The 20,885-nt window shown below is 37.8% G+C and overlaps 1 protein-coding gene across 2 annotated transcripts in view; it reads left to right on the top strand.

The window, feature by feature from the left end:
• LOC126248447 (chloride channel protein 2) overlaps positions 1 to 20,885 on the top strand; it is a 526,989-nt gene that overhangs the window by 379,535 nt on the left and 126,569 nt on the right. For both annotated transcript variants that reach the window (XM_049949432.1, XM_049949431.1), the window contains exon 8: positions 11,457 to 11,558. In XM_049949432.1, coding sequence (XP_049805389.1) covers positions 11,457 to 11,558 — 102 coding nt within the window. The remainder of the gene's footprint in view (positions 1 to 11,456; positions 11,559 to 20,885) is intronic.

Raw genomic sequence — 20,885 nt, forward strand, 5'->3', positions numbered from 1 at the left:
AACAGAGTTTGAAAGACTTTTTGATAGGCAACTCCTACTCTATATATGAATTACTTAACACGAACTGTTAGACCAGCTTAAGTAAAAATATCTGTTAGACTTCAGTTTTGGCAGCAGTTGGTCACAACAGTAAAGATTAGGTATCAGTACATAACTGTGTTCCATTCTGACAGTGTATTAATTCTGTAAACAACAGCAGTTCCCGTTTACTGTAATGCATTCACCTTCTCCAGACAAATGATCAGGGTAGTGAGTATTATATTCAAATGTTTTATGTTTATTATGTTATACTTTCTGACATGTTCCACACCAATGAGAATTATCTAATTTTTTGGGTCTATACAACAAAAACTGAATCTAATCTAATGATATCATGTGCAGAAAAGTATTCTCATGTTTGAAAAATATCTACATCTATCTACACACACCATAAGCCTTTGTAAGGTGCATGGTGGAGGGTACCCTGTATCACTACTATACATTTGCTTTCCTGTTCCAGTTGCAAACAGAGCAAGTGAAAAATGACTATCAATGTGCCTCCATAAAAACCTTAATTTCTATTATCTTATCTTTGTGATCCTTATGTAACATGCACACTGGCAGCAGTAGTTTCACTATGCAGTCAGCTTCAAATGCCAGTTCTCTGAATTTCCTCAGCAGTGTTCCTTGAAAAGATTGTTGTCTTCCCTCCATGGATTCCCATTTGCCATTTGAGTTCCTGAAGCATCTGTGTAATACTTGTGTGTTGTTGGAATCCACCAGTAAGGGTCTAGCAACCCACCTCTGAATTGGTTTGATGTCTTCCTCCAGTCTTACTTGGGGTGGATCTCACACACAAACACTGCTCAAGAATGGGTCGCATTAGTGTCTTATATGCAGTCTCTGTTGCAGATGAATCACACTTTCTAAAATTCTCCCAGTAAACCATTTGGGAACCTACTCCGTTTGCTCATACCTTCATTAAGAGTCTGCAGTGGGGCACCATGTCAAATGCCTTTCTGAAATCTAGGAATATGGGATCTGCCTCTTGCCCTTCTTAAATGGTTCACAGGATATCATGTGAAAAAAGGGCAACCAGAGTTTCACATGAGTGGTGATTTCTAAAACCATGCCAGTTCATGGACAGCTTTTCTGTCTCAGGCAAAGTTATTATTTTCAAAATGAGAATATGTTCAATAATTCTGCAGCAATCTGCTATTAAGGATATTGGTATGTAATTTTGTGGCTCCATTCTTTTACCTTTCTTATATACAGAAGTCAACCGCACCTTTCCCAAGTCACTTGGAGCTCTGTGCTTCATGATTCATGATAAATGCAAGCTAAGTAAGGGGCCAATGCCATAGAGTACTCCTTTTAAAACCAAATTGTTATTCCATTCCAACCTGGCAAATTATTTTCTTTCAACTCTTTCAGTTTTTTTCTCAATGGCAGGGGTGCTTATTACCATGTCCTTCATACTGGAGTGTGTGTGATGATCAAATGATGTTACACTGGTATAATTCTCCTGTGTAAACAATTTCTTAAATGCAAGATTCAAAACTTCAACTTTCCTTTTGCTATCTTATGCTGCCTCACCAGACTGGTCAACAAGTGACTGGATAGAACCCTTAGACCTGCTTAGCGAATTTATGTAGGACCAGAAATTTCTTGAGTTCTCAGCAAGATCTTTTGCTAAAGTATGATGATGGTAGTTGTTGTATGCATCACCCGTCAATCTTTTTACAGCTGCACAAATTTCTAATAACATTTGCCTTTCATCATTTGCGTGTTTTCTCTGTTATTATGGGTTATCTGTCTTGAGATGATTGCAGTGTAACTAAAAAGAATTACACCTGTCATGTTTCACTTTTATTTACAAACCATCTACTGTGGTATTCTGTGAATTGGATACACACATTTGTCCATTTATTTTTTGATTCATTTAGGTTAAAAACAGCATTTTTTTGTATAAAGTTGGTCTGCAAGCTACTTAAGATGTTTGTTTACATAACCTGCTCCTTCTCCTCTTGCTAGCAGTGGTTGGTGTCGACGGGCTTCATTTCACATCTGCATTGTTTGCCATTTTGCATTATTTCCTGCCCAGCGCTATTTATAATTGACTTTTTAACTGTTTTTCATTCATCATTGCCACAGTTTTTATGTCTATTCCTTCGTTCTTGTTCACATTGTGAGTGTTGCCAACCTATGAAACGGGGGAGGACAGTGATTATGGGATAGATCTGGGAGGAAATGCTAGTGGTAAATGGAGCCTGTGGTTATATGTGTACTTTTAATGTTATATTAAGTGGCCAATCAGTTTAAAGAGTATGTGGTTTGCCAAGTTGATCTGATCATTTTTGAGTTGTTTCTTTCCTGTTATGGTTTTTTGGATGTGGTAGTTCTCTTGTAAGGTGAGGAAGTGTTTTTTGTTGTTTTTTATCCTTATGATTTCCATGTCTGTGTCTCTGGTTGTAATTTTATGTTGGTGTTGGTGTAAGTGTTCTGCAAAAGTTGAATGATTTGTCGTATACTTCCATGCTCTTACGTGTTCCTTGTATCTGGTGTCAAATGTCCTCCTGGTTTGACCTATGTATCTTCCATCACATGTCTGATTACTATAGCTATGAATGAAGCCAACCTACAAGAGAGTCACAGCAGCTACTGAAAAGCAAACACATGGTTTAGAGATAAAAGATGAATTGTAAATGACAAAAAACAATTTGGGTACACATCATCCTTATGGGAAACAAACTAGGAACCAGCCTAACAGTAGAACTTTACTTCCACAGTGTAAGATAGAGCAACTCTCCCCCCCCCCCCCCCCCCTCCCCCCAAATACTAAATTTTAGCTTTATGGCTCGATGAACATTTATGGTTGGAGAAATGTGCAGACTTATTGAACAAAACATTAAGTTAATATTTTTGTATCTTAGACTGCTTAAAAATTCTTGTAGTACTGATGCTGTGTTATGTTCTAACTGTACACTTATGTGTAACACATTAAGATTGAATAGAATAGAATAATATTTTTATTAGCCTTTCAGTATTTTTCATACAGTTGGCTTCATCAAAGTTTACAGAGGGTTTTAGTTTCAGTATGATATTCAAATAGTTACTGAAAGGGGAGAAAAGGAACTAAAGACCTTTTCTTCAGCATTATGTAAAACAATGTTTTATACAAAAATTAAATACACACACATAAGAAAAGAATCACAGTAAATAAATAGCTTATATAATATCAAAACATTTTCTTCATAACTTAGGTAAAACGTATATTTTGATGATTAGTTTCTAAGAATTCTTCAGTTGTATAGAATTTGTTGTTTTTTAGCCAGGTTTGGAATGTACGAGCTGAGCATGGTAACTTATTGAAAAATTTTATGCTTAAGTACTTATAGTTATTATGGACTACAGCAAGTCTTGCGGAAGGCAAGTCCAACAGGTGACTGTTTCTTGTACTGTGTGCATGCACATCACATCTCATGTTCAATTTTTTCAGATTTTCTCTGGAATATATTAAACAGTTATATATGCACATGCTTGGCACTCTCATTATGCCAAGAAATTTAAAATAATTTCTGCAGGACTCTCTGGGTGCTAACCCTTCCATGCAGCTGATTGCTTTCTTCTGCCATCTGAAAATACATTCAGCCCCTGGGGAGTTACCCCAAAGCAATATTCCATATTGCAGTTGGGAATGAAAAAAGCATAGTATGAGTGGAGCAGCAATTGCTTGCTCACACTGTTTCTTAATTTATACAATAAGAAAAGTACTTGTGCTAGTTTATTACATAGATAATTGGTGTGTCCTTCCCATGAGAGCTTTTGGTCTATGATTAGTCCAAGTAATTTCACTGTTTTGTTTTCATTTTTAGTTAGTTTGAGATTAAATATTATTTCTTCTGTTTTTGTTTGATTTATGCACAGCTGGTTAGCCTGACACCAGTAATTAGCCATTTGCATCATTTCTCTATTTTTGTCCAGTACACTCTGTAAGTTCTCTCCTGTACTTATTAATGTCATATCGTCAGCATATAGTATGTTCTTACACAGTATGTAATTCGAGAAGTCACTAACATAGACAATGAACAGAAAAGGTCCAAGAACAGAGCCTTGGGGTATTCCTCTTTCTATAGGGAGTATTTCTGACCTCTGCTTATTTGCAGATACAAGTTGTAACCTATTGCTTAGACAAGATTTGAATAGATGGATTGTATCATCTTCAATGCCATAGTATTTTAACTTTTTGATGAGTATGTCATGTGACACCGAGTCAAATGCTTTACTTAGGTCAATAAGTGTTCCAGACATTGATACCCTTTTTTCATACCCATCATAAACATTTGCTCACCAAAGCTTCTACTGCTTTTACAGTTGATAGGTGTGACCTGAAGCCAAACTGTTGTTCATTTAAAATTTTGTTGGTTTCAAAATACTTGTATATCTGCTTATGCACACAAATTTCTACTAACTTGGATATGATTGTTACTATTGAAATGGGTCTGTAGTTATTTGGGAGGATTCTTTCACCTTTTTTTTACACAGGCAATGTAACTGTGAGCTTAAGACAGTCAGGGAATATTCCTTCATCAAGTACTCTGTTTTATAGTGAGAGAAGTGGCATTTTAATTTCTTTTGCTATACATTTTATGATGAGATTACTGAGTCCATAATAGTCTTCTGTTTTGGAATTACTTAATTTGTTTATTGACTTATGAATATCATTTAATGTGATTCACATCCAAGTGAACTTCTCACTTCTTGTCTCTTTTGCACAAGTGAGCAATGATTCTGCATCAGAGGCAGAATTGATGGGTGGGGTGGTGACACTATTTACAAAATATTCATTGAGAATATTGCAGTCAATAGGGATACTCCTTTCTTTATTGGTATTATTAATTTCCCTTTTAATGACAGTCCAGGCAGCTTTACATTTATTTTTAGAATTTAAAATATATTCATCATTTGCACAGCACTTAGCATATTTTATTTCTAATCTGTAAAGGTTTCTCATTTTAGTGTAATTTTCCTTGTCCCTATCACTGTCATGAGATTTGTCTTTCATAATCATCAGTAGTATTCTGAGTTTGTTAAGTTGTGGGGTGTACCACTTGTTAGTATTTTGTTGCTTATGAGTAATATTACTCTGGTACCTTTTGGTTATGAAGGGGCATGTCATTTCTACTATATGTTTGATCTCTGTCAGGAAAATGGAGGAACATTTATTAATCGTTTTCTTGTTATCCATTACATGAGTCCAATCCATTTCTTTTAACTGGTTTATCATTTTGTTTCCATTGGATTCACCTAGAATTCTATATGTTACTTCTCTCTCTGTAGAACTGAAGGCTGGCTTTTCTATTTGAAGCCATAGCCCTGCGTGATCTGATATTCCTAATTCTATTACATCACATTGTATGGAGTCTCTTCGTACATTGCTAATTATGTTATCAAGGCATGCGTTCAGTCTAGTGGGTTTTTCATTGAGACAGTAATAGTTTAATGTCTTCAGAGTGTTAATCATATGAATTACATTTTTTCTCTTTGCCTTTATATCTATGTTAATATCACCTACAATTACAATTCTATGCTGTTTATATTTTGACAACAGCAATATTAAAGTATTAATTTTTTCTATAAATACTATCTCATCAGAGCCTGGGATTCGATAGATTGAGACAATTACAGTTTTCTGTTCATGCATTACCACACCAGCTGCTTCTATTGTAGCTTCAAGGCATATTCTACTAAGGTCTATAACTGAGTAGTGAAATTCAAGGTTACTTTTGACATATTTTGAGGCCCCACCATGTGTAATACTTTTTCTGCAGTAGCATGTAACTGATGAATATCCAAGAGGAACACACAAGTCTATTTCAGTGTCTTTCATCCAGTGTTCATTGATGCATAGAACACTGCAGTTGATTTTATCGAGCCAGTATTGTAATTCATTGATTTTACACCTAAGAGATTGTACATTTATATGAAGGAGGAGGTAACTGTCACTGCTACATAATGGTATTCTACTTTCACAGAACCTTCTGTATTCATTTATTTTCGCTACATGATCCAGGGTTGCACAATTATCTGAATGAATTAGACTGCTGCAGTTTCCACTTAATGTGGTTTCTAACTTTCCTTCGTCTGTAATGTCATTTTCTCTAAAAAAGGAGGTGTACAGTCATGCTCTGTGGGACTGTCTTTTAAGACAAGGCTGCTGCATGCTCGTGTTTCATTTACAACTTTGTTTATCTCCTGACACAAAAATGTTTTCCCATGGTAATTTAGATGCTCACCATGTTCGGTGTGCAAATTTATTTCAAGTCTGCTAATATCCACTACATTGCATTTAGCATAAATGGAACATAGTTGTTTGATTTTAATATTTGTTTCACGAATCTCTTTGCTAACACATGAATTATAGATGAAGTCATGTCGATGAGGTATCATCACAACAATAGTGTTTTCCATCTTACTTACATCTAAAAAATTTTCAAACCTGTTATACACTTTTAGGGTTCATTATGTGCTACATCATTTGCACCAGTCACACAAACAACAAAGTCACTGTCCCTTGTTGTATTCTTGTGTTCTGACATGTCTTCAACAATATTTTCTGTCCTCCCATCAGGTTTTACAATGCCAGTTGCACAAAACATCCGTATTCACATCCTGTAGAATATTTGCTAGCTTTCTTCCATGGCTGTCTGCTAGAAAAAGCACATTGTGTTTCTTTGTTCGCTGTTTCTGGCTGTTGGCGATATTTTTGCAGCTTCTTACAATGTTTTTACCTTCATGTTGGGTGGTTTGTTCACTTTCAGTGTTTACGGAGTTGCTGCTGCTTTCTGATAACACACTGAACTTGTTTGTGCACATGAGATTAGGTTTATTCCATGTATTTCATTGTGAGCAAGGCACTTGTTTAGTCACTTTGTTTGGCATTACATGAGAAATAGTTTTTGAGTTGTTTACACACTTTAGGCCAGTGTTTTCACTTTGAAGGACATTAGAGTTAGGCCTATTTATGCAGTTTTGACCGTTACTTTCACTGGCATTTGAGTTTGGCCTATTAACGCAATTTTAACCATTACTTTCACTGGAATGCGTGTTTAAGTTGTTTATGCTCTTTTGGCGTTTACTGCTCACAACCAGTGTTTTTAACTCACTGTTTTCATTCTAAGGTTTAGTGATATCTTGTCTCAGTATATCAGCAACTAGCTGAAGACTTTTTAATTATTCATTTAACTTTTTGATTTCGCCTTTACCGTTATTACAAACACTATTTTTTACAACGGAGCTGTAGCTTTTTGTCTCATTAATATTACTCACTTCTGCACTTGACGCACTTTCGCTTAAATATTGTACAGCTTCCCAATCCGTTGTAGTTCCTACCTGTTTCGTCAGCTGAACATGTAAGGCAGACTCGCATGCTTCACTATAAAACTTAATTCACTCTTTCAAATTTCTCACAAGACATATTTCACTGTTGCTTAGACCAACACAATGACTGTGAAACTGTTTTCTACACCATAATCCACAGATCACGAATATTTCTGTGGTTTTTATTAATTTATTGCACTTAACACACAATTTACTCTTGTCACTAGCCGCCATCTTGCATGTATTCATGTTTTGGGTGAATGTTTGTCTCCCTAAATATGCTTTGAAAGGGAGCAAAAGAATAGTGAGAGGCTTGACATATAGTTAAAAATGTAAGAATTTTTTAAATAACATAAAAGCGAGATCCTACCATGTATTTATATTTATGGAAGTATATATTTCCTGAAGGACCAAATGGAGCTTTCCATGTTAAACAGTCAAGTCAATAGCTGCAAAACAAGAAATAGAGATGACGTTCATAGAGAAAAGCACACAAAATGCCTGTGTCAAAAAAAGTGCTCTTTATCAGCCAAAAATTATGCTTAGTGAACTACTAAAGGAAATTAAAAAAAAAAACATGTTGGAATTCCGAATATATAAAAACAAATTCAAAATGCTAATCAGAAAGAACTTTTATAGTATCAAGGAACACTTTAATCATCAGCAATCATACAAGGAAGAACCAAAGGAACTGGTACACTTGTCTAATATCGTGTAGGGCCCCCGCGAGCATGCAGAAGTGCCGCAACACGATGTGGCAGGGATTTGACTAATGTCTGAAATAGTGCTGAAGGGACATAATAAAAATCCTTTTATTGTTCTAATTTAGTATATTCTGACTGTTGTTATATGTATTATTTAATGTTATACATAGGGTTACGAGTAGTTTATTAGCCAACATTAACTGCAATTTTTTTCATGCACTATTATCTGTGTATTATGTTGGAACATAAGCTCATAGCATTTTTATTTTGCATGTTAGAATTCCAGTTGTTGTGACTTTATTTATCAATTTTCATTTTATATTTATACACTACTGGCCATTAAAATTGCTACACCACGAAGATGACGTGCTACAGACGTGAAATTTAACCAACAGGAAGAAGATGCTGTGATATGCAAATGATTAGCTTTTCAGAGCATTCACACAAGGTTGGCGCTAGTGGCGAAACCTACAATGTGCTGACATGAGGAAAGTTTCCAACCAATTTCTCATACACAAACAGCAGTTGACCAGCATTGCCTGGTGAAACGTTGTTGCGATGCCACGTGTAAGGAGGAGAAATGCGTACCATCACGTTTCCGACTTTGATAAAGGTCAGATTGTAGCCTATCGCGATTACGGTTTATTATATCGCAACATTGCTGCTCACGTTGGTCAAGATACATTGACTGTTAGCAGAATATGGAATTGGTGGGTTCAGGAGGGTAATACGGAATGCCGTGCTGGATCCCAACGGCCTCGTATCACTAGCAGTCGAGATGACAGGCATCTTATCCGCATGGCTGTAACAGCTCGAGCAGCCACGTCTAGATCCCAGAGTCATCAGATGGGGACGTTTGCAAGACAACAACCATCTGCACGGACAGTTCAACGATGTTTGCAGCAGCATGGACTATCAGCTCAGAGACTATGGCTGCGGTTACCATTGACGCTGCATCACAGACAGGAGCACCTGCGATGTTGTACTCAACGATGAACCAGGGTGCACGAATGGGAAAACGTCATTTTTTCGGATGAATCCAGGCTTCGTTTACAGCATCATGATGGTCACATCCATGTTTGGCGACATTGCGTTGAACGCACATTGGAAGCATGTATTCGTCATCGCCATACTGGCATATCACCCAGCGTGATGGTATGAGGTGCCATTGGTTACACATCTCAGTCTCCTCTCGTTCGCATTGACAGCACTTTGAACAGTGGATGTTACATATCAGATGTGTTACGACCCGTGGCTCTACCCTTCATTCGATCCCTGTCGAACCCTACATTTCGGCAAGATAATGCACGACCGCAGGTTGCAGGTCCTGTACATGCCTTTCTGGATACAGAAAATGTTCAACTGCTGCCCTGGCCAGCACATTCTCCAGATCTCTCACCAATTGAAAACATTTGGTCAATGGTGGCCGAGCAACTGGCTCGTCACAATACGTCAGTCACTACTCTTGATGAACTGTGGTATCATGTTGAAGCTGCGTGGGCAGCTGTTCCTGTGCACACCATCCAAGCTTTGTTTGACTCAATGCCCAGGTGTATCAAGGCCATTATTATGGCCAGAGGTGGTTGTTCTGGGTACTGATTTCTCAGGATCTATGCACCCACATTGCACAAAAATGTAATCACGTGTCTGTTCTAGTATAATATATTATGTCCAATGAATACCTGTTTATCATCAGCATTTCTTCTTGGTGTAGCAATTTTAATGGCCAGTAGTGTAGGTCGCTGATGATATTTGAGTTTACATATTGTCATTTTGTCATTTGAAGATAATGAGTGGAGCTGTGGACACTAGAAAATGGTGTGCCAAGTGCTGAAATCGGAACATTTCTGAAATATTCTTCTGCTTTAGTTCAGTAGAGGGGTGACAGCAGTGAAGTCAGCCAGAAACATTTGCACTGTGCGTGGGGATTATGCCACTGGTTGGAGCATGGCAAGAAAAAGGTTTTCTCATTTTAAGGAGGATTGTCTTGACATTAGTGATTATCTGCTTTGAGGAAGTTCTTTGAGGTTTGATGAATATTGTTTAAACATATTAATCCACAACAATCCACATCAGTGTACTCAAGACCTGGAAAATGTGATGAGCTGTGATCATTCCTTTCATGACATTTACTTGCAATGGAGAGGTTCAAAAATCAGGTGTACAGGTATCACATGCTCTAAGCCAAAATTACAAAAATCAGCAAGTGGGCAAATGTGTATCTCTGCTTGCTCATCATCAATTGGTTCATGAACAAAACTGACCATTCCTTTCCTTATCATTACTGGTGATGAGAAATGGTGTCTTTATGCTAACATAAGGAAAAGAAAGCAATGGTTGACCCCAAACAAAGCAGCAACTTCCTGTACAGAGACCTGTCTGCATACACAAAAGATGATGTTATGCATCTGGTGAAACAGCGATGGTGTGATGTACCATGAATTGCTTCCCCGAAGTGTAATCATCACTGCTGACATTTGTTGTCACCCATCTGAGACATCTTGCGGAAGCAATCCAAGAACAATGACCAAGATGATAGCATGAAGTGCTGCTACTCCACGATAATGCCTACCCACGTTCTGTGAGACTCACCAAAAACACTTTACAGGAGTTTGGTTGAGAAGTCATTTCATGCCCATTGTATTCACCAGATCTTGTGCCCTCAGATTTTAACCTTTTCTGCTCTCTACCAAACAACCATCAAGCAACTTCCTTTCCAGATGAAGATGCACTCCAAACATGGCTTGATGAGTTCTTCACCTCAGCACCACATGTTTTCTACTTTTGGGGAATGGAAAAGTTATGCTAGCATTGGCAGACTGTTGTAAATAATGAGTGAGAATACATAATTAATAGTGAAAGTCTCTGTTATGTGTATCTGTTATGTTTATTAATCACACGGAAAAACACTACATACTTATGTATTAACCCAATAATGTTACATGTGGTTTCATATTACACATAAGAATATTTTATTAGTCAACATGTAAATGTAAGACTTTTTGATGTACTATTATCTATATAATATTGTGTACAGTGAATCCTTTATCATTTTATATGATGAGATACAAGGATGCCAAATATGTTTAATTGAGATACATGGTTGCACTTGTAATGTTTCTTATAATATCTTGTAAGGATTCTCCAAACATTTCAGTAAACACAGCTGAAGGCTTATTGATTGATCCATTAACATCCACATAATATATTTAGTTTTCTTTCTGATTGGTTTGTCTTTTGCAGATTAATTGATCTAATTATATTTTCCTGTTCATCATAACAACTGTTAAAATTATTGCAGATCCATTACTGCACCTCATTAGAACCACATGTGGGATTTAATTTAATTTTTCTTGCCATTGATCCTATAAAATATTTCTGTTTAATTGACAGGGCACTATGTGGTCTGGGCGGAGCAGCTTATGTTTGGGTCCACAGACAGTATGTTCTATTTATGAGAAGGAATAAAAAAATGACAGCTTTTCTTCAGAGAAAGTAAGTTCATGTTTATTTATGTTTGAAGTATCCATATTTGTCTCCTCTGATGGAAGTCTTCTAGCTGTAATTATTATTCTATTCAGATTTTGAACATATTTTCCATCTAAGGATGCTTTAGGATACAGAAAATCAACAGTGCATGTAGTTTCTTGACTTTCTCTTTGTAGTTGAAAGTTTTCTTTTATTTTTAATTTGGTTTTGCTAACACTGATAGACATTTCAAGACTTGTAGTAAATCTTACTGATTTGTTTAAATATATAACCTATAATGTTTTAGTAAATGAATCCAAAGCAGCCAACCAGATGCAAGAAATTGTGGTTTTATTCAACTTCTGATCCTGATTTCAACAGATATAAAACTGTCATCTTAAGAAATACATGTAAGTTGAAGACAATGCAACAGCAATAACTACAAACTTGGAAACATGCATGTCAAAATTACGTGTCATATGGAGGCTTGAGTCCCACAAAGGGGTGGAAATATCATGTAAATAATAAAATATGACCGAAAGACTAAAAACTAGAGCTTAATAAAATTTATTATTGGAAAAACACCAAATAATGAAGCGATTTGACATTTATCTAATGAAAATATGCTGTCAGAGCACATCATTGTATACATTATAAAATGTGCTGGCCCCTATGATCAGGGTTTGTCAAGTAAGAATACTTAAAACCTCAAAATAAAACCAGTCAAATAAAATGTCAGGTAATGTTATGAGATGCATACTGACTGGCAAGAAATGGAGAGCGTGGACACCAGGAAAACAAGATAGGTTGAGATCGAAATACTCTTGCAGCATAAATGGTCAATAAGTGGAAACGCATTGGGGGAGGGGGGGGGGGGGCGTGTGAGAGAACACTGAGACATATGGTGACTTACATTAAAACTCTTATAAGACCACAAGTACATTATCGTATGAACAAAAATAAAGTTAGTGCATGAACATGCTGTAATAAATGTACATGGTGATGAAGGAGATTAGTTCTTGGGTCATCACATTGAGCAAAACATACAGTTACAAGATTGGGTGAAACCAATGTGTTCACAAAATATAAAATGGGGCAAATGAACATGTATGGAAAATAATGTATATTAGAGTAGTGAGGAATGAGCAACTCACAGAGGCTACTGGCAACCTTATGAAGGTTTTATACAAGTATAGGTTTTAAGCACATGTGCCACCTACCTTGTTTTTTCTGGTGTTCACACTCTCCGTTTCTTGTCAGTCAGTGTGCATCACATTACATGAACTGACAATTTAATTTGATTGATTTTATTTCTGCATTTTAACTATTCTTATTTGACAAGCCCTGATCATAGGAGCCAGCATATTTAAAGATGTATACAGTGATATGCACTGATAGCATATTTTCATTGGATAAATGTAAGAATGCTTCATTATTCGGTGTTTTTCCAATGTAAAATTTTAGTAGGTACTAGTTTTTATTCTTTTGGTTATGTTTTATGATATATGCAATATTCCCAACCCTTTGTGGGAATCTAGTCTCTTTGTAACTCAGTTCAGATTTGCATGATTCCAGGTTTGTAGTTATTGCTGTTACATTATCTTCTGATTACGTGTATTCCTGAAGAAGATGGGTTTACATCCATTGAAACTATGATCAAAGGTTGAATAAAACCACCATTTGTTGCAACCGGTTGGCTTCTTCAGATTCATTTAATGATGTCTAACTGCTGAAGCGTAGCCATGTTCAAAATATTACAATGTTTTAAATGCAAATCAACAAAATTACCACTCTAGTTTTGTTATATTTCATGTAAAAGTAAGAAAGTTTTGTAGTGTGTTTTGACAGAGAACCATAGACACAACATAATGTCAGAAATATAAATATTTCTAATAGTTCCTTAATAACATGTTAAGATTTTACTATCCCCACCAGTGGAGGATATCAGTACATGGTCAGAGATGCTGCAGCTCATGAGGGAAGAGTGCCACCAGAGGTGGGCTATGCAAGCTGCTGTGGCTCTGTCTCATAGAGTATGCCGTATGTGTTGTTTCAAATCATGCCTACCTTCTATACTGATACTGACCCAGCTCTGGACCTTGACTTGGCTGTCTATCAGGCTTGATGTTATTCAGTGCTCATGACAAACATGAGTTTCTTTCTGGTTTACACATTTTATATGGTACAAACACTTAAATAAAGGGTTATTACAAATGATTGAAGCGATTTCACAGCTCTACAATAACTTTATTACTTGAGATATTTTCACAATGCTTTGCACACACATACAAAAACTCAAAAAGTTTTTTTAGGCATTCACAAATGTTCGATATGTGCCCCTTTAGTGATTCGGGAGACATCAAGCCGATAATCAAGTTCCTCCCACACTCGGCGCAGCATGTCCCCATCAATGAGTTCGAAAGCATCGTTGATGCGAGCTCGCAGTTCTGGCACGTTTCTTGGTAGAGAAGGTTTAAACACTGAATATTTCACATAACCCCACAGAAAGAAATCGCATCGGGTTAAGTCGGAAGAGCGTGGAGGCCATGACATGAATTGCTGATCATGATCTCCACCACAACCAATCCATCGGTTTTCCAATCTTCTGTTTAAGAAATGCCGAACATCATGATGGAAGTGCGGTGGAGCACCATCCTGTTGAAAGATGAAGTCGGCGCTGTTGGTCTCCAGTTGTGGCATGAGCCAATTTTCCAGCATGTCCAGATACACGTGTCCTGTAACGTTTTCTTCGCAGAAGAAAAAGGAGCCGTAAACTTTAAACCGTGAGATTGCACAAAACACGTTAACTTTTGGTGAATTGCGAATTTGCTGCACAAATGTGTGAGGATTCTCTACCGCCCAGATTCGCACATTGTGTCTGTTCACTTCACCATTAAGAAAAAATGTTGCTTCATCACTGAAAACAAGTTTCGCACTGAACGCATCCTCTTCCCTGAGCTGTTGCAACCGCGTCGAAAATTCAAAGCGTTTGACTTCGTCATTGGGTGTCAGGGCTTGTAGCAATTGTAAACGGTAAGGCTTCTGCTTTAGCCTTTTCCGTAAGATTTTCCAAACCGTCGGCTGTGGTACGTTTAGCTCCCTGCTTGCTTTATTCGTCGACTTCCGCGGGCTACGCGTGAAACTTGCCCACACGCGTTAAATCATTTCTTCGCTCACTGCAGGCTGACCCGTTGATTTCCCCTTACAGAGGCATCCAGAAGCTTTAAACTGGGCATACCATCGCTGAATGGAGTTAGCAGTTGGTGGATCTTTGTTGAACTTCGTCCTGAAGTGTCATTGCACTGTTATGACTGACTGATGTGAGTGCATTTCAAGCACGACATACGCTTTCTCGGCTCCTGTCGCCATTTTGTCTCAATGCGCTCTCGAGGGCTCTGGCGGCAGAAACCTGAAGTGCGGCTTCAGCCGAACAAAACTTTATGAGTTTTTCTACGTATCTGTAGTGTGTTGTGACCATATGTCAATGAATGGAGCTACAGTGAATTTATGAAATCGCTTCAATCATTTGTAATAGCCCTGTATATAGACAAAAAAGTGCATAAAAAATACAATATTTTACTAGAAATATCCTAACTTTTGACAGGAAATTTCTGTGTTTTCTGATGGCTCCCTTGCTGTATATATGTCTTTACACCATAGGTCACTGAGTGGTGTGTGACAGACGGTACAAGGGTTTCAGTATCATATTCCCTCCTTCCCATTCTATTCTGTCACTGTTCTTTGTAGCTGGGCTAATGTAGAACCCTAAAGGGACACAGAGAGTCATTAAAATGGTGTGAAGATTCACAAATTGAATTGATAACCTGATTGGAAACTAAGATGAAGCCAAAGTAATGACAAGCCAACATCCACAATGCCAGTACACAAATCCTTATACATAAAAAGTCAGAGAGTGCCACATCATAATACAGGTACTCAAATGTCACATTACTGGAGGCTTTATTCGTGACAACTGCACTGGTTGTCTGTGAGCTGTTTACATCCACTTATTTATTGACTGTTTGTGAGAAGATGTGGCCATCTTACTTGCCTAGCGCATCTCACACAGATGGAGCTCAAAGACCTCAACTTCTATACTGCTAACATGTCTGCCTTTTCATCAGTCACATGAGATTAAATCCCTCCCCCTTTTAATTGGTGCACATGAACAGAAGTGGCCAGGGTGGTGTTAGGATCAATGACATGAGGAAGGAGGAATGGTACCAACCTTCACATCCATTTCCTCCAGCATGCAGGTGTCACAACCAGCCAGTTGCACTGAAAGTGGAATTTACAGAATATGCTGAACTATATGGGCCCACGTTTGGCAAGGTGGGTACAGGACATGTCATAGGACAGTTATCTCATCTCTGTATAGGCCTACAATTGTACCTAAGGCTCATGGAAGGGATGGAGACTGTAAGGCTGCAGCTGCAAGATCATGGGTGTGCAGACAGGTGGTGTAGGTCTACACAAGCTGATGTATATGTTCAGGGGCTCCATGTTCACTGTGTTGGGCATAGAAGATCAAGCACTGCACTGCGTCTGTGCCTGTCCAGAATTTTACCCAGGCTATACCCTTTAACAGGAGTGGTGTGGTCTGTATCAACGAAGCTGCTGAATACTTCCTCAGGCAGAACTGGTAGCATAGTTTCCTGCATTTGCATATTAAACCTCCTGACCAACTACTCTGTCTCAGAATTGAATACTGTATGAAGTTGGGTGGTGATGTGGTGTTCTGGCTGTTACATTGACAAAACGGATTCAACATGGTGGCCACAAACTAAGGTCTATTATCAGACACAATGGTGAGGAGCACATATTATTATGAAAACAGTGGCTATAGCACAGATGTTGAGTGTAGCTATAATGTTTGATATCCATACTAAATATGGGAAATTTGAGAGTGTGTTCAAATGGTTCAAATGGCTCTGAGCACTATGGGACTCAACTGCTGAGGTCATAAGTCCCCTAGAACTTAGAACTACTTAAACCTAACTAACCTAAGGACAACACACACATCCATGCCCGAGGCAGGATTCGAACCTGCGACCGTAGCGGTCGCGCGGTTCCAGACTGTAGCGCCAGAACCGCTCGGCCACCAGCGGCCGGCGAGAGTGTGTCGAACTATAATAATCGTCTAGGCCATGGCAATGGAGCAACAAATTCCAAGAATGTTCATGTTGTGGCCAGGAAGAGAAACATTGTGACAGGATCAGTAGGTCTTTGGCTCAAGCATGGCAGTGTGTGCAATCACAGAGTCTACTTTGCCATTGTAAAGACTGTATCATGCTGGCCTCATCATTCTGGTCATCCCTCAGAGCAGCATTTATTGCAACAGGAGGATCCAGGGGCAAGGAGAGGGAGAGATTGCAACCTGACATTCTTCCTTGGCTATTCTCCTTGCTACCATGAAATGAATGTCCATTGTGGATGGGGGTGTCTCATCTGGTAGCTGCTCTGTCCAGCCCCACTGTATCGATGAGAACACTCCATGAAGTAGTGGGTCCTGCTCTATAACTGTTGCTATTCCATAAATAGTAATAGGTCACTCATCTAGGGTTTGGTGTAGGTTTCTGTCAAGTGCAAAATGCATTGCCTCATTTTTGATAAATGCTCCGTTTAGCGCCACAGGCAGATGAGATAGGACATCTACATTTACATGCTGTGTCAAGGGCCAGTAATTAATCTCATAGTTGTAGTTACTTAAGTATAAGGTCACTTTTGCAGCCACTGAGCTGTTTTTTTTTTCTAGGAAAGTGATCCAAAATGGGTAATCAGCTGGGGTTTCTGGTCTATGATCAAGTGAAACTGTGTTTTGTAGAGGTACCTGTGAAGTTTCCAGACTCGATAACTGAATGCCTCTTTCCCACTTGTGAATATTTTCACTGAGCTGCTCTAAGCTCTTCTGATGCAGACATTATTGGCTGCTCCATGCCATCTGCCTATTTATTTGACAGTTGTTTTATGTGAGATACTTGTCAGATACTAATGCTGCTAGACATAGAGATCAAATACACTTTTTTAGTTGCAGAAATGTTTGGTGGCATGCACTTGACCATATGAATTGTATGCTTTTGGGTCTAACCTGATTTTAAGGCTGCGCAAACTGAGCTGCTTGTGGTATAAATCTGCCATAGCAATTTATTTTGCCCAGGAAATACTATTTCTCTCACGTTGTGAACAGCTTTTACATGCTCTGCTATAGGTTTGTGTCAGTTCTTATATTAAATTTATCATAAGTACTTAGTGCTTGGCTTGAAGAACCTGCAACTCATTTTCTTGCAAGTATGCATACAGTGCTTGAAGTCTAACTGTATACTAGTCTCAAGTAGACTACATTACATTGACATCATCAAGATAATATATGCAATTGAAAGTATTTTGGATTGCTGCTTGAGATTTCTTTGAAATACTGTGGAAGTGATGTCCACTCTCAATGGCAACTAGTTATAATCCAATACAGTGATTTCAGCCCAGGAAATCTTAAAGATTTATTGTCTAAAGAATGCAGCAAATATTCAATAGCAGTGTAAATTTTTGAAAGTGCTGGCCCCTGGCTAATTATTCCAGTTATTACTCTGGTCACTGTATCAGGTAAGGATCTATGTTAGGCTGGACATTGATTGTTGACTTGATATCTCAACATATCCTATTAGTTCCATTTAATTTTTGTTGTTGTCACTGTAAGTGTTGCCCACTGGTTAGTTGACATGGATGTATTAACATCAAGCTTCTGTAACTTCTGCTTTCATGTTGAAGCATCCTACATGATGAATAGTATTGGCTGTGCTTGACAAATACATGGTTACACTGATGATTTTAGCAAGATATGCACCTGGAAATCTTTTGTACACCTACATCCAGGTTCAAAAAATAGCTTGCACTTGATAGACAACCTGTCTGAAACAACAAACAGAATCTCAGCTAATACCGGGGACTCTTGCTCATTGACGCAAAAACTGATTAACTTAAATGTGTTTAAACTGAGGATATTAGTTGGTACTTTTGATTTAACTACAAGCAATATTAGAGTTCAAATTCAATACACATACAGGATGTGATCAAAAAGTAATGGGATTTTTTTTTTAAAGAATCATTGTTTATTCTTCAGTATCAACTTTGTCCCCTTTTTGTAATCCACCTAAGATATAATACACTTGTGCCAGCACTTTTTCCAATCTTGGAAGCACATCTAGAATGCACTTCAGCTCCTTCACCAATTTTATTTTTATCTTGTCAATGGTTGCAAAACAACATCCTCCCATGGTTCTCTTCAGCCTCAGGAATAGAAAGAAGTCACAGGGGACAATATCTGGTAAATATGATGGCAGAAGCAACGTAACAGTTTTGTTATTTTATTATTATTTTGTTATTTTATTATTATTTGTTATTTTATTATTATCATGAACAAGCATTGAGGTGTGAGTGGGAGCATTATTGCGTTGCAGTTTGTACAAGTAGTGCTGCCACAATTCTGATCATTTTTTGTCAGATTGCTTCATGCAAATGGCACGTAGCTTCCATGTAATATTCCTTATTGACTGTACAACCATAAGGCAGGAGCTCATGATGCATTATCCCATTGTAACTAAAGAAAACACTGAGAAGACCCTTCACATGTGATCAAACATGTAGAATTTTTTTCAGTTTTGGCTCTTTTGGCTCTTCAGGCAGTATCCATTGGGGTGATTGGGCCTTGCTTTCAATGTCATATCTGTATACCCATGTTTCATCACCTAGTATAACCTTATTTAGAAGTTCCGGATCATTGTTGACTTCATTCAGCAATTCCTGAGCGATGTCTACATATGTCTATGCAACATCATTTTTAGTTGAAATTCAGCAGTCAACAACCTCTCAGATGGTGATTTGGCAGCTGTCCACAACCATTTGCAAAAAGCCACAGTCAACATTTAGAATGTAGTGTTGCACTTTATTCCATTTTTCAAGCAAAATTGCAATTCTTTGCTCCATGTTATTCAAAAGTACAAATCTGATGAGCACTCAAAAACATGTATAACCTGAAAATGCAAATATACATCAGGAACATGTGCACCAACAAGATGAAAAAATTGAAAATTGAATGTCTAAAACTCATAAAATTAAATCATTTCCATTACTTTTTTATTACACCTAATAGTTTACTGCAACAGTCCCATTAATCAAACACAAGACAGCTACTGTGTCTACATGGAACTCCATCTCATGGCTGCTGATGGTCAGCTTCACCATCAGTTTAGCTGGCACTCCATTTTCTGGCAAGACTAGTGTGACATGACATTGAATGGCAGGTTGCACCATGGTACGAACAGTTGCTTGCCAAGGCACATACCAACTAGCTAGCCTGGATTGTGACATGGACTGCACTCTGTATCATAATGCAGGCACTTGTATCATTCATGCTTCTTGCAAGTCAGAGAATGATTTCCACACTGTTAAATTATGTGGTCAAGGTGACAATGATATGGTGGATCACTTATTACATACTGCACATTGAGCAATTATTACATACTGCACATCCTGCAAGCTGACAGTGCACTACATGCTAATGTTTATGAGCATCAGTCACTGCTGCGGTGGAAAAATAACTAATTAACTTAACTGCTACTTTACTGTATGTTGCTGGGATACTCCATGATGGTCTACTTAGAGAACAGAAATTGATAAGAAAATGGTGACTCTTGTGTGTCACCTGCTGATTCACAAATTGGGCACTAGAGACTTTAACAATATCAATGTTATCTTTGAATGTTTGTTGAGCAGAAGCAGCCACAGTGCTTGTAATATCTGCAAGGGCTCATGAAGATATAAGTCTAAGGAACCTAATCACCTATTCTTACTTGTTTATCAGGTGAAACTGATGATGATGATGATGATGTTGCAGATGAGTGGTTTTGCTTACAATATGGTGCACAAAAAAAAAAAAAATTACATATAAATTTTAATTACATGGCCCATAGGATTGACTTGCAGCATTTTAATTAAACTTAAACCTTATCACTATAATACCAGTTTACTGTCTATAACATTTAGATACCGAAGCAAAAACTACAGAGAACATCAAACTACTGTTGTCAGTCAATGTCTGCAATTTGTGGACTAACTGGCATAACTTACTGCTCGAATACAGTACATAGCAGACTGACAAACAGAGTGTGAAATATCATTTACCTTGTAATAATGGTGTAAACAATGCAGCCAGACCTTTTAAATGACCTGTGTTTGGTCAAAATTAGTGAAAGGCACTAGTTGTGGTATTGACATTGCCACAAATTGTTGTTAGTTTTGATGCAGAAAGTGGTTCAGTAACTGGAAATGACATTACTCCTGTTTCTCTTGCTTCTCCTATTA

The sequence above is a fragment of the Schistocerca nitens genome, chromosome 3 (genome assembly GCF_023898315.1).
Source record: "Schistocerca nitens isolate TAMUIC-IGC-003100 chromosome 3, iqSchNite1.1, whole genome shotgun sequence".
Taxonomy (NCBI): Eukaryota; Metazoa; Arthropoda; class Insecta; order Orthoptera; family Acrididae; genus Schistocerca; species Schistocerca nitens.